This window comes from Pelodiscus sinensis, chromosome 24 (assembly GCF_049634645.1).
Source record: "Pelodiscus sinensis isolate JC-2024 chromosome 24, ASM4963464v1, whole genome shotgun sequence".
Lineage (NCBI taxonomy): Eukaryota > Metazoa > Chordata > Testudines > Trionychidae > Pelodiscus > Pelodiscus sinensis.
This window is the reverse complement of record NC_134734.1, coordinates 23,185,693-23,200,839: the sequence shown is the minus strand read 5'-3', so window position 1 is coordinate 23,200,839 and position 15,147 is coordinate 23,185,693. Positions and strand designations below refer to the sequence as shown.

Genomic DNA, 15,147 nt, shown 5'->3' with positions numbered 1-15,147 from the left:
CACGCTGGCGTTCCTAAGTCAACATGGTTCTGAAACAACTATAGCAGGGAATGTATTCTGGATACAGCTGGGTAAATGAAGGCCCCAGTCATCCTACTTTGGTTTCTGAATTGGACTGAAGAAAAATTTTCCATAGGCAACAGCTTGTTAGGAGAACAACCCCTACAAACCTCTGAGAGTTAAGGAAACATTGTCATTGCCATTTTAATTACAGCCGGTCCCCGACTTACGAACGAGTTACAGACCAAACACTTGGTCGTAACTCAAAGTGTTCGTAAGTTGGACCCCGTTCATTTGCACGTGACAGCGCTGTCTGTAAGCGCGGGCTGCGTGCGTAACTCGGGGACCGGCTGTACACTGGCACAAAGGCTCAAGAAGATAGAACTGACTTGCATAAGGTCACTATAAGCCACTACTGGTCAAACCTCTCTCAACTGGGACTCTCTGGTGCGGCAACATCCAGGGTCCAGCAGGACCACTGATGTTGCTGGACCAAAGAGACCTAGTGAAGGGCCAGAGGCAGGAGCCCTGCAGGGACTGGGGACCCAGCGAGGGTGGCTGCAGGGAAGCCAGTGGCTGACAGTCCTGCCGCGGGAGTCCAGCGGAGCCGGTGGCAGGGTGGCTGGAATGCCAGCGGACCCCAGCAGGGCAGCAGTCTGCTGTGGTGGGGCCAGTGCTTCCCTGGTAGGACTGACAGGTCGGGAACCCTAGCAGCTGAGCAGCACTCTGCCATGGTGGGGGGGTGGCAGAAATGGGAGTCCTGCGGCAGGACTGCGGGCTGGTGGGGGCAGTGCTGCTGTTGTAGAATTGGCAGGACCGGGTGCACCAGGAGCGGGGCACTGGTTTGCTGTGGTGAAGCTCAGAGCCTCACCAGTGGGACTGCGGGCTGGTGGGGCCAGTGCTGCTGTTGTAGAATTGGCGGGACTGGGAGCACCAGGAGCGGGGCAGTGGTTTGCTGCGGTGAAGCTCAGAGCCTCACCAGTGGGACTGCGGGCTGGTGGGGCCAGTGCTGCTGTTGTAGAATTGGCGGGACTGGGAGCACCAGGAGCGGGGCAGTGGTTTGCTGCGGTGAAGCTCAGAGCCTCACCAGTGGGACTGCGGGCTGCCGGCTGAGAGGCCAGGCCAGAAGGAGCGGGGCATGGGGGGCCAGTGGCAGGGGGGCAGAAATTACCTTCCCTGGTTTGGCAAAATCCCTCCTTCAGGACTACTCAGGTCCCGAGGGAGCCAGACCAGGGAGGTCCAACCTGTGGTAAATGGCTTGGACTAGTTCTAATTAGACTTTGAAAGGATCTGAATCCCTCAGTTGATGAAGTTGTGGGTCTGTCTGTAAGGTATAAAGTACAACCCCCTTCCCTTTGGGAGATGCTCATGTTTTTAATGTTATACATACTCACATCAGATAAATAGACTTTAGTGCTGGCTTTATCATACACTTCAACAGTGACTGTGTATGCTCGCTTCACTTCTAGAACCCACCTGTCTCCTGGCTGAACAGTGAACCCTGAAATAAAATGTAACAGGAAGTGGCTTATTAAAAGAAAGAAAATCATTTTTTAAAAACCCATCTAGGTTTCAGTTTAATTAATGTAATGGTGGTGAAAGGAAATGGAGCAACAGCTTTGAAGACTGTGGCTTTCTTTTCATCTCCTGCCGAATGGAAGAACACAGGCAACAGTAAATGCACATTTCTCTGCAATGCACCTAACTGCTACTCTGGACCACTTACAGAAGCAAGAAAGAACTGACTTGCGACTACCTGAGTTCCAACCCTCTGCACTTAACAATTTTTGTAAGTGCGGAAGGGGCCAAAACCCCCCGCACGGTGCCTATCGTCAATGAGGGTTCGAGTTACAACTCCCCCAACTTGCAACACTTCCCCAGGAACCAATTGTGTCACAAGTCGGAGGCCTCCTGTAAATTGCTGGCAAAGGGGCAATTTAAACCAGTGTTCAGTTTTGAGATACTTCACTTAGGAAGGAACAATCCGTTTCACACATACAGAATGGGAAGCAACTGTCTAGGAAGGAGTACTGCAGAAAGGGATCTAGGGGTCAGAGTGGACCACGAGCTAAATATGAGTCAACAGTGCGACACCGTTGCAAAAAAAAAAAAAAAAAAGCAAACATGATTCTGGGATGAATTAACAGGAGTGTTATGAGCAAGACTCGAGAAGTCATTCTTCCACTCTACTCTGCGCTGATTAGCCCTCAGTTGGAGTATTGTGTCCAGTTCTGGGAACCACATTTCAAGAAAGATGTGGAGAAATTGGAGGGGGGGCCAGAGAAGAGCAACAAGAATGATTAAAGACCTAGAAAACATGAGCTATGAGGCAAGACTGAAGGAATTGGACTTACTTAGTTTGGAAAACAGAAAACTGAGAGGGGACATGATAGCGGTTTTCAGGTATCTAAAAGGGTGTCGCAGGGAGGAGGGGAGAAAATTGTTCTTCTTGGCCTCTGAGAAAAGGACAAAAAGCAATGGGCTTAAACTGCAGCAGGGGAGGTTTAGGTTGGACATTAGGAAAAACTTCCTGCATGTCAGGGTGGTGAAACACTGGGATAAATTGCCTAGGGAGGTTGTTGAATCTCCATCTCTGGAGATATTTAAGAGAAGATTAGACAGACACCTATCAGGGATGGTCTAGATGGTGCTTGATCCTGCCATGAGGGCAGGGGACTGGACTCGATGACTTCTCAAGATCCCTTCCAGTTCTAGTGTTTTATGATTCTATTCAGGCATCTGTTCCCTGCAAAGTGAATGAGACTCAACAGCCGTTCAGGAGGTGGTAATTTATGGTCACTATGCACTTACTCTGGATGAGCATTTGTGACGTAAGGGATGGGTCATGGACCCTTTTAAACAACTCACACTGTCTTTTCAACAATTCTTGAGCTCCACACAATTCTCTTATGGAAAATAGCTCAGTAAAGAGCTTAGTTACTTTTAAATAATGTAGCATGACTGTATAAATTCATAAGGCAACTGAGACCCGTTATTTCCATTCTGTGCCATTAATCTTTAAATTTAACTAACTCCTCTAAATTATAGAACAGGCACCTTGCTAAATTTCTGGGTTGTGATTGTGCATGGCTGAATTTTCAAGCACATATATCTGGATGGAGACAAGCAAAGTCTGCTTTTTCAGTAAGACGGTCTCATCTTACTATCATGACCTGTTTCATGAAGTGAAGCTAACTGATCATGAGAATGATCTGTTCATTTACAGAAGACATTTCATTCATAAGGTTCAAAGTGCTTGATACAAAGCAGCCATACAAATTGTGTGCGCACATAAGTGTGTGCATGCGTGTATATATGTATGCCACTTTGCCTGTCAATTCATGCTGTCATGACAAAACGTGGCAAGTGTTGGAATTTGAACATAAGCTTTTAACTAACACTCAATGCTTTAAAATGACCCTAAAAGAAGTACACAATAAACAAAAGTATGCAAAAATTGCCAAGAGGAAGCTTGAAATACCATGGGATTATTTTCATTTTTCTGTAAACTATACAAAGAATTTATTTTTAAATGTATTATTAAAACAAACACATATACAGAGCTGTAAATTTACAGAGCACTTTACAAACAAAAACAGCAGGCTTCTGGGTGACAGATATAAAACAAAGTCTAACATGAGCAATACTACCAAATAATTAAGTTACTTCTTTAAAAATCAAACATTTTATTAGACAGTAACATGAAGCAGTAATATTTTAAAATTCAAGCTTTTATCTTATGATTAATTACCTAGAAATCCAGCTTCTACCACATAGATAGTGCAGTTTGGAAGTCCAGATGCAGCTCGCATGTGAATATCTTAGTTTGCACATAAAGAAGGAATTCAGTCTTATTGCGAAAAAGGGAGGTATTAGAGCAACAGAAGCCTTTAAATAAACAACATATCCTTGGATTCTTAAGCTTGTAAGAGAACCTGGAGCCTGAGCCAACTCCCACTGAAGTCAATAAGTGTCTTTTCTCTTGACTTTAATGAAAACTGGACTGTGAACCTGGCAAGGAGTTTCATTCTCATTCCAGAAGTGTCACAGGTGATGGAGCTGAGTTAGGAGGTGAGCAGTGGGTGCTTCCCAACTGGCCACAAAGAACCAATGTTATTGACTTGGGAGTGGATGAATGAGCCTGAAGAAGGGATAGGGGCTGAAGGAAAATCCGTATTCATGACAGAGAGAGTTACCCTAAGAAGTTATAGAATTCTCTGAGATGTTGCAGGAGGGGGTCTCACCAAATCTGCTTTTCATGTCACACCTTTCTGAAGCATGGCTTTACTTAATTTAGGTCTTACATGCTTAGGAAAGAGAAAGGCACCAGTAATAAAGAAGGCTAACATGGTGGTAACTTTATTTAAAGGATACTCTTATGAACAAAGACCAGACTAATCTGTCCCAGCTGAATTGCTGTCACAGTGACTGTGTCCACATCCAGTTTGGCTACCGGAATAACATCAGACCCACCAGGTGCAACAATGGAGTCACGCAGTTCAAGCTCATAATATTCAAAAGGCAACTCCACTTCTGCAGGAAATAAGTTACTTTTAAAAACAGTTATTTCACAATAGTCAATGTCTGCCTTACACAAGATAGTTTCTTTATAAAAGACACAAATTTGGGCTCCTAGCAACCTAGGAAGTAACCCCACCACACACACACAAGCAGGGGGGAGGGATGTTAGCCCTGAAGACAGTCAAATAGCTGTGTACAAAGCGTTGGCAGCCCTGGCTGGGTAACACTGACTGCAGCCAGCACCTGCGGTTCAAATTTTCAGATCTCACGATTTAAGCACCGTTCTACTCAACAGTCCTTGGCCTCTGTACAGAGGTATCCACTGATATTATGACTTGAGTAGGACACAGACCCCTCACAACGGACAATAGATATGCAAGGAAAATGTATGCTCTATTGGTTCGCAGGGTTTGGTTTAACCTTGGCTTCCCCAGGAGTTCCCCAGCCACTGCAGGAAAGTAAAATAACCCGTCCAAGAAACTTTTGTAATTTTACTTGGAACAAAATTTCTGAATATTTTGGGAAGCTTGGAGTTATTAAAAATAATTTACCTGTGATCTTTCCCTGTACAATTTTAGCAACTTTGTACTTAATGTAGGCTCCAACCAGAAGGTAAATGTCATAGGATGGTATTAGGAATATATTCTCCAGAACCAACAGACGTACCAGTGCAGCAGCTACTTTCTATTGGAGGATGAATAAAAAACAGACGCTTACTACCACTAGGCAAATACTGGACAGAAATGTGTGCGAGAGGACAGCTCCCTCAAGGCTTCAGTATAGGTCAATCAAAAGCAAAGTTTAAAAAGTATTATTGACACAGAACTCTTGGTTTTAATGAGCAAAAGATTTGCCATGATTGTGACAGCAGTGTTACAAGCAAGAGAGAAAGGAGTTTGAGTTTGACATTGACCAGACATCCCATCCTGTTGATATCACACTGTCATTTTATAGCAAAAGGCCACCAGCATCAGGAGATTTCAAAATGCAAACTATTATTAAAATATTATTCAAAAATAAATTGTTACTCATGGGAAGAAGTGTCTTGCCATTTGAAGCTTCTGCCCACAAGATACAGTATTATGTGGCCATTTTATTTTAAAGGGATGGTTAGCTTGAACTCTTGATAATTAAAACAAATGTTACAAGCAGTTTCAAACACTACATCTGCCTGAGTTCCCTCGCTAATTTTTGTGGTTTTACAATCACATATTCCTATTTCTTCTGATGCTGTGTGAAAGACTCCCACAAGCAACCAGAGAAAAATACTAATTGAATTCAACATTTTGAAAAACAGTGAAACTGACTATCCACCAAATGCTGACAAATGCAGCCGCCAACTGAAAAAAACCCTTTTTCTCCAACCTCTTCATTACAGTAATCTTAGGTGTCTTTTTATTTGCTTCTTGTTACAAGCTAGTTGAGACAGAAATGCGATTTTAATTGAGTGTCTTCTTAACCTACTATACATGAATCCATTTAATTGGATTATATTATATATAATATAATATATAAAATATATTGTAGGGATTTATTTCTTAATTTATTTCTCAACACCAAACTATCCAAACGTATACATTTTAAATGGAAAATGATTTGAATGGTATCTCTGCCAATAACTTAACAAATAACAGTGCTGATGGTAAAGAAAATATAATTGTAACAAGCACAAGTTTTGTTTTAAATGTGGGAAATCTACAGTAAGAATTCACCTTATAAGTGGGTTCCTGAATTCGGACCTTTATGACAGCTGCACCAGTTTTGATGCCTGATACCAGAATCCTATCTCCTTGTTTTTCTGCTGTTTCCATCTCCACAATGTAGTCTGGTGGGGAATACTCTGCTTCAGAGTATTTCAAAATCCTAAGAAGACCAAACTAGGCTTTTATAGATAGAAAAGGATCTCCATAGTCATGTCTGTTTATATTTTCAATGTGTATAAAAACGTTTTTGTGATCCAAGGATTAACCTTACATGATCATGTGGAACAAGGACCTATGTTAGCCTGAATAAAGGGACAAAATCTCTGTAACTTCTATGTTGATATGTACACATCCATTCATCACCAATTCGGGGAAACAACAGACCTCCCCACCTCCCATGGCTGTACATGGCAACAGAACAGAGTGAGGTAGTGTCCCCACAGGTATCTGAAGCTATTTCTCTATAGAACTCTCCATCTGCACGCAGGGTATGTCTACACTGCAACGCTATTTTGGGCTACCAGAGTATCCAGAAATGGCTATCCCAAGTCTTCACAGAAAGCCTGTTATTTCAGGCTCACTGTTCCAAAGTCCCTGTAAACCTCATTTTACGAGGAGGAAAGGTATGTCTACACTACAGAGTTTTTTTTTCAGAAAAACAACTGTTTTTCCGACAAAACTTGAGGAATATTCACACTGCAATTGCATTCTTCTGCAAGAAAATCGAAAGAACAGAGGGTTTTTTTTGGCATTGGTAATCCTCATTCTACGACAAAGAAGCCTTTTTGTGAAAGAGCTCTTTCGCAAAAAGGCATATATGGATGGGGAAGAGGGAGTTCTTTCGGAAGAAGAGGAAAGAGGAAAAAGCACAGGTGCCCTGGTGGCCGTTCTGTCCATAGCAATCACAGCTTACATGTGAGAGTGTCCATTCGGTCTGGATGCTCTCTTTCGAAAAAGCACATTGCTTTTTCGATGCACTTTTGCAGCGTGAATGCTCTGCTCTGCCGAAAAAAACTTCTTCTGAAAGAAGCCTGCAGTTTAGATGTAGCCGAAGGAACATTTCAGAATAGTGCTATATTTCGAAATTTGGCACTGTGTAGACAGTGCCAAATGATTAAATAAGCTATTTCCAAATAGCACTGAAATAAGATACGCAATTCATGTAGCTCAAATTGCATATCTTATTTGGAATTATGGTCCAGTGTAGATGCACCCTCAGTGTCTAATTACAGCCATACGAACCACAAGTATTCTTTCAGCCAGCTTCTGCTGCCTTTGTCTTTACCAGCAGGGGGACTTCTGTGGGATTGAAGAGTCAGCCCATAAACTTGGAAATCAGAGAACCCAGGAAGAATATTACTGACCCACTGTTACTTTGGGAAAATCAATTCTCTTCTCTGCATTCCCATTTACCCATAAGTAAAATGGAGATAATAGTATCTCCTGCCCTACTGGGAGGTGCTGGGATGAAAGGTGCTATAGAAATGCAACAGATGATATTTATTAATCATTCTAAATATCGTTACCTAATTTTGCTAGACAGTTCTAAGCCTTCCATGTCATCGTCCTTAGCAATGCTCCACTCAAATCTCATTCCTGACAAACTACTGAATGTATTTCCTGAAGACAGAAACCAAACAGGCCAACTCAGAAATATGTGCTGGTGAACACACATTTTTAGTTATGGAGGCATGCCCAACTAAATGAGTTATTTTATTTTCTACTGTCTACTATGAGAACTGGGAAAGCTACTCACGTCCCTTTACAGAATGGTGAACAAACCGGCCACAGGCCCATGCTCCACGTGTAGAATATTTCTGATGACAACTCCTGTACACTTGTGCATGCCTATTACAACTGAAAATATTTCTAACCCTATCCAACTTCTCCTTAAACATGCACAGGCATGCAAACCCATGTACAGACAAAACACAAACTAGGATGAGAAGAACATTATTTTATTTTCATGCTGAAAATTAGCTGCAATGAGCTTATAATATTTTTAAACAATTATTAGTAAATTGACTCTGTGGTTGGGGACAACAGCAAAGAAAAATATTTTGGCTACTGTTATCTAGGTTTTTATACTAGGTTCATTAACATGGCACCTGAGAACCTTGCAATGTTACACAAGTTGTTATGCTCAAGCTAAGTGGGAAACTATTTTTACTCAGCACTTCAAAAGAACGATAATCTGAAGCACACTCCATTTTCATGTTGCTCATATTAAAACGTTAGGAACTAGTTAGAAACAGGCGTATTTTCCCTACTTGAAAATGAGGTAGCACATGAAATATCATAGGAGCTTGTAATACGCCCAAAAGTTTCTACATTGAGGCTGGGAACAAAATCTGCTACATAACATAATCAGTGTTCCCTGTAAGCTGAGTGCCTGGGCGGCCACCCAGGAGAGATTCAAATGCAGCCCAGTTGATTAGCAAAGCACCCACCGCTTCCCACAACTGCCACCATTTGTTACTATTGGTGGTGCACATCTGCACACGCCTTGGTGCACATAACACAATTTATTGCGCAAATGGATGGAAAAATGAGGGAACACTGAACATCATGCAATCTTTAAAACACTCAGATGAAGGGATGTCATCATTTCTTAGGTGGCAGAGTTCAATCCTGGGAGTTGCCCCAGCAGTTTGTCCAGCGTACTGTACCTTCAATATCCAGAGCTCTCACAGTTAACTCAAGTGGAGAATCTTCCACATAGATTTCTCGGGTTCGGGAGATAATTTCAATACTGTTTATCATATCGACAATGATGTCACAACGTAGTAAATGGCCTGTCACTAAAATGTGAGAATAAATGAGTATGCCTTAATTCAACATCCTGTAAATCTATGCTGATTTCCCAAATCTTGAGAAGGTAGTACTATTGAAGAAAAAAACAAAAACAAAAAAGAAAGCTATGATTCTGAAATCAGAGCGGGGAGGAGGAGGCACCTTTGTGAGAAAGCACAAATTTCTCAACCAAGCCTCTGAAAAGTCCATTCTGGGACTATGATGGGCATAGATGTTATACAGTTAAACATTTTGTTCTTATTCTTCCTTGAGTCATGTTCAGACTGTGGTGTGCCCACTGTATGGCACTGTCATTCCCCATGTACATCACTCAAATCTCTGATTTTGAAACGAACAATGAGATACACCACAATTCCACATCCTGCATTATTAAAAACACAGCGCGAGAACTACAGTGGCCAATCCTGAATGTGTCTCTCTGGGGAGACATGGATGATTTGATGAGCCTATTCTACCTCAGCCCTGCATGCCCCTACTAGACACCTCATTCCTTCCTTATCTTGTTCCTCTTTATGCACCTACCAAGCTCCTCAGCTATAACAACGCTGCTTAGCTTTGTGGCCTGTGTAGACTGAGTAGACAGCAAAGCTTTTTGTGAACAAGTGGTACCATTCTCGTAAATCGGCTCAATGGTGACTGTATCGTGACGTGTGGAATACCTGGAAAACAGAGAGATGTGGATCCTTTTATTCATATTTTTATTATCTGGACAAAATAAGGAAGGTGCTACTTTTCCCCAGCATATTACAGAGAGATTCACCATCAGATGGACCTGCAACTCAGTATAAGGAGTAGAGATGTTAAATTTAGATTAACTGGTTAATCGAATAGTCGATGCAATTTGTACTGACTATTCGATTAGTTGATAAGACCTCTGCCTTTGAAGTGCAGCAACAGCCCCAGGGCTGTTACTATGCTTCTAAAGCAAAAGCGCTGCAGGGAGCACAGGGCCAACCAAGCTCCCTGCGGCGTTTCAAAGCAGCAGCGCCACATGGAGCCCAGGGTCAGTTGGGGACTCAGAATCCCAGCTGAGTGACGCTGCTGCTTTGAAACGCCGCTGGGAGCACAGGCCAGCTGCCGCTTTGAAGCACCCCCTTCTCCCCACCCTTGCTGCCTCTTTCTGATAGAGGCAGCAAGGGGGGGAAGCAACTAGTCAACTAGCGTGTCGACTAGTCGCTCACTGTGATGGCGCGTCGGGGTTCCCCCCAATCCTGCAGCCAGAACAGACTCCACCAGCCAGTAGAACAGAGAGGGTTTATTGCTTCTCCAGGATACAACACAGCATAGACGTGATGTGGTTACAGGAGTCAGGGATAGGATGCCTCAGACCCTTGGGTTAGGGGATCCATTGCCCCCTCAACCCTCAGCATTCAGCTTAGTCTGTTCCCTTTATGTTTCCCAGCCAGAAACTACCCCGCTCCCAGACTCTGCCCCCAGCCAGGTGGCCCTCTCTCCCTCCCTTCCTTTGTCTCTTCCTCTGGGAAGAAAGAACTTGTTATCTGCTCAAACTGGGACTAGGTGTCTGGGCCAATACACATATGGGTGAGTCAGTGGGAATCACACATCATAGCTCAGGGGAACCCTGGGTTACAGAGCAGACAGCACTCCCACGATTTCACACTCACATCCCTAATAAAGAGGTGTCTTAGGCTCTGTCTACACTACAAGGTTATTTCCACATAAGTTATTTTGAAATAATAATTCCCAAAATAAATATTTGGAAAAAACCAACAAATGGTCTGGTAGCACTTTATAGACTAACGAAACATGTAGATGGTGTCATGAGCTTTTGTGGGTCTAGCCCACTTCTTCAGATGACCGGAGTGGGCTGTGCCCACGAAAGCTCACGATACCATCTACATGTTTTGTTAGTCTGTAAAGTGCTACCAGTCCATTTGTTGTTTTTTTCTGTAACAAACTAACTTGGCCACCCCTTGAAGCTATTTGGAAATAGCACGTCTACACTACAAATCCCCATCGAGATAGCACAGATTTATGTCAAAATAGCACATCCACCCTGATTGGAACCTGAATCATGTTTAAAGCCCCCGAAAGCCCTCTGGGCAGCACATTAGGAGAGCAGTCACTTCCTGTAGCTGCTTTCTGAGGCTTGTACTTAAAGGGGCTCCTCTCTACAGCCGAGTCTCAGACTCTTCTCCATTGCCTACCTCCTCAAGGGACGGCAAACACCACACTGTGTGCTCTGGTTGCCCTTGCGGACGCCACAGCACTTTCACCATGGAGCCAGACCTGCTGCAAAGCAGTGTCAGGCTCTTAGACCTCCTGCTGCAACTCCTGGCACAGTTTATGCAGAGTGCCCTCATGGCCTTCCCCACAGGCTGGGAGCCCTCTAACCCTCCAAAAGCTTGTGTGTGCCTCCCAAAGAGTGGGGACTGTCTATCCATAACCAAATAGGCCAAAACCCCTCTAGTTCCACAGAGTCTCAGCTGCTCTCCTCTCCATAGACTCCTTCTGAATAGAGATCTGGGCCTCTCTCTGCTATGGGATGCGAACATGTAGTTGACTAGTTAATTAACCGATAAGCCTACGCTTACCAGTTAATCTAGCTGACTACTTGCATTTCCCTCTCTCTTGCTGCCTCTGTACCAGTGGCAGCTGGGGGTGTGGGGAAAGGAAGCAGGAGCCGGTGCTGGGGGAACCAGCTTAAAAGCTGGTTCCCCCCAGCATAGGCTCCATGGTGCCGCCTGCCTCCCTCCACCTCACAAAGAGTGGGGAGGAGGCCAGGGGACAGCAGCCTCTCCCCGCAGCAAACGCTGGCTTGTGGCAGCCTCCCCCAACCCTTTCCCCCTCACCAGCAGCCTCTGTCTGTAGGGAGCTTGGACCCTCTATGGACAGGGGCTGCTGCCACCCCATGCTGCTGCCTCTGCATCAGATACAGAGGCACCAGTACAAGGTGGCAGGAGGCTCCCTGGGAGTGGAGCCAGATTGCACTGGCTGCTGGCCCCCAGAGACTATAGAATACTTGACTAACTGCTAAGTATTCATGCAGTTAGTTGAGTATTCTATTACCCACTATCTGTGGTACTCTGCTACCACAGACCCAGCTCCTTACTCCTACCATTGCCATAGTTCCACAACTTGAATGCTGTGTGTAAACATGGTCACTCCATCTCAAAAAAGATTTATTGGAATTTAAAAAGATTCAGAAAAGGGCAACAAAAATGATTAGGGACCCAGAACAGCTTCCATAAAAGAAGGGATTAATAAGACAGGGATTTTTCAGCTTGGAAAAGAGATGACTAAAATCTATAAAATCATTTCTGGTTTAAATAACGTAAAAAAAGATGCGTTAATTACTCCTTATCATAACACTAGAACTAGCGGGTCATCTAGTTCATTAATAGGCAGCAGGTTTAAAACAAACAAACTTTCCCAGAGAGTAGTTATTAATGGTTCACAGCCATGCTGGAAGGGCATAACAAGTGGGGTTCCACAGGGGTCTGTTTTGGGACTGGTTCTGTTCAATATCTTCATCAATGATTTAGATGATGGCATAGGGAGTACATTTATTAAGTATGCAGATGATACCAAGCTGGGAGGGGTTGCAACTGCTTTGGAGGATAGAGTAATAATTCAAAATGCTCTGGACAAATTGGAGAAATGGTCTGAGGTAAATAGGATGAAGTTTAATAAGGAGAAATGCAAAGTGCTCCACTTTGGAAGGAACAATCCATTTCACACATACAAAATGGGAAGCGACTATCTCGGAAGGAGTACGGCAGAAAGGGATCTAGGAGTCAGAGTGGACCATGAGCTAAATATGAGTCAACAGTGTGACACTGTTGTAAAAAAAGCAAACATGTTTCTGGGATGCATTAACAGGAGTGTTGTGAGCAACAAACAAGAAGTCATTCTTCCACTCTACTCTGTGCGGATTAGGCCTCAATTGGAGTACTGCGTCCAGTCCTGGGCACCACATTTCAAGAAAGATGTGGAGAAATTGGAGAGGATCCAGGGAAGAGCAACAAAAATGATGAAAGGTCTAGAAAACATGAGCTATAAGGCAAGGTTGAAGGAACTGAGCTTGTTTAGTTTGGAAAGGAGAAAACTGAGAGGGAACATGATACCGGTTTTTTCAGGTATCTAAAAGGGTGTCACAAGGCGGAGGAGGGAACATTGTTCTCCTTGGCCTCTGAGGATAGGACAAGAAGCAATGGGCTTAAACTGCAGCAGGGGAGGTTCAGGTTGGACATTAGGAAAAACTTCCTGCATGTCAGGGTGGTGAAACACTGGAATAAATTGCCTAGGGAGGCTGTGGAATCTCCATCACTGGAGATATTTAAGAGCAAGTTAGACAGACACCTATCAGGTACTATATAGATCATGATTGGTCCTGCCATGAGGGCAGGGGACTGGATTTGATGATCTCTCCAGGTCCCTTCCAGTTCTAGTATTCTATAGAATACTAGAAACAAAAGGAAGTATTTTTCACACTAAATACAACCTGTGGAACTCCCTGCCAGAGGATGTTGCAAAGGCCAAGACTACAACAGGGTTCAAAGAAAAACCAGGTAAGTTAATGGAGGATAGGTCCACCAATGGCTATAAACCAGAATGGGCAGCTATGATGTTCCTAACCTAATTTTGCCAGAAGCTGGGAACAGGTGACAAAGGATGGATCACTTGAACACCTGTTGTGTTCATTCCCTGAGGCACCTGGCACCGGCCACTGTCAGAAGACAATGAGTTGGATGGACCTTTGGTCTGACCAACGGTACGTCTCTGTGGGCTGCCACTGAGGCTAAGCTCCCTACCGTCTCCTCAATCCAACCCCACGTACCCCCTCTCCGGCAAAGCCCTCCCGCATCGCTAGGCCTAACTTTCCTCAACCCTACACCCACAGCCCAAATACCTGGCCTGTCCGTCCCTCCCAGCACCAGGAGAGCCGCCCACAGGACCCTCCTGCACAGGGTTGCCAGGTGTCCGGTTTTTGCCCGGACAGTCTGTTTTTTCTGGGCCCTGTACAGTTAAAAAAAAAATGAAACCAGAAAATACCGGACTTGTAAAATGACAATCTTCCCCTGCTGTGTCTGGCGTGGAGAAGAGAGGAGTGCGGGGATTCTTAAACGTGCAGCGACTTTTGCTCAACAACTTTTGTCTCCTTGGGGGTGGGTTTTTTTTTTTTGCGCTCAACAAGTCTGGGCTCCCAGTTTTTGTTTGTTTGTTTTTTGCTACGTTCGGGATTTTTGGTGAAAGCATCTGGCAAGCCTACTCCTGCAGCCCCAGCCCCACAGCCCTGTCCCACCGCATACAGGCCCCTCCTGCAGCCCCAGGCCCCTCCATCCCCCCACATACAGGCCCCTCCTGCACCCCCAGGCCCCTCCACACCCCCCACATACAGGCCCCTCCTGCAGCCCCAGGCCCCCCCACTTCCCCCACATACAGGCCCCTCCTGCAGCCCCAGGCCCCCCACTTCCCCCACATACAGGCCCCTCCTGCAGCCCCAGGCCCCCCACTCCCCCCACATACAGGCCCCTCCTGCACCCCCAGGCCCCCCCACTTCCCCCACATACAGGCCCCTCCTGCACCCCCAGGCCCCCCACTTCCCCCACATAAGGCCCCTCCTGCAGCCCCAGGCCCCCCACTCCCTCCACATACAGGCCCCTCCTGCAGCCCCAGGCCCCCCACTTCCCCCACATACAGGCCCCTCCTGCAGCCCCAGGCCCCCCACTACCCCCACATACAGGCCCCTCCTGCACCCCCAGGCCCCCCCACTTCCCCCACATACAGGCCCCTCCTGCACCCTCAGGCCCCCCACTTCCCCCACATAAGGCCCCTCCTGCAGCCCCAGGCCCCCCCACTTCCCCCACATACAGGCCCCTCCTGCACCCCCAGGCCCCCCACTCCCCCCACATACAGGCCCCTCCTGCAGCTGCAACTGCTGCCCCTGCCCCACAGGTCCCGCCATACCCCCCCCCAAAGATCCCAGCCCCACAGGTTCCCCCAGAGGCCCCACCCCCAGGCCCGAGGCCACACCCCCAGACCAACAAACTCCACCCCTCTCAGACCCCTCCCACAAGCCCCATCCAGACCCCTCTGGAATGCCCCTCCCCTCCCTTAGGCCCCGCCCCTCCGGGCCCCTCCCCTC

At 45.7% G+C, this 15,147-nt stretch overlaps 1 protein-coding gene across 3 annotated transcripts in view; it reads right to left on the bottom strand.

The window, feature by feature from the left end:
• The window catches only part of NUP210L (nucleoporin 210 like), a 56,080-nt gene that overhangs the window by 35,666 nt on the left and 5,267 nt on the right, over positions 1-15,147 (bottom strand). For all 3 annotated transcript variants that reach the window (XM_075907314.1, XM_075907316.1, XM_075907315.1), the window contains exons 2-9: positions 9,561-9,697; positions 8,894-9,025; positions 7,751-7,844; positions 6,234-6,384; positions 5,073-5,205; positions 4,375-4,533; positions 3,752-3,820; positions 1,395-1,501 (exon numbers count right to left, since the gene is read on the bottom strand). In XM_075907314.1, the coding sequence (XP_075763429.1) occupies positions 1,395-1,501; positions 3,752-3,820; positions 4,375-4,533; positions 5,073-5,205; positions 6,234-6,384; positions 7,751-7,844; positions 8,894-9,025; positions 9,561-9,697 (982 nt within the window). The remainder of the gene's footprint in view (positions 1-1,394; positions 1,502-3,751; positions 3,821-4,374; positions 4,534-5,072; positions 5,206-6,233; positions 6,385-7,750; positions 7,845-8,893; positions 9,026-9,560; positions 9,698-15,147) is intronic.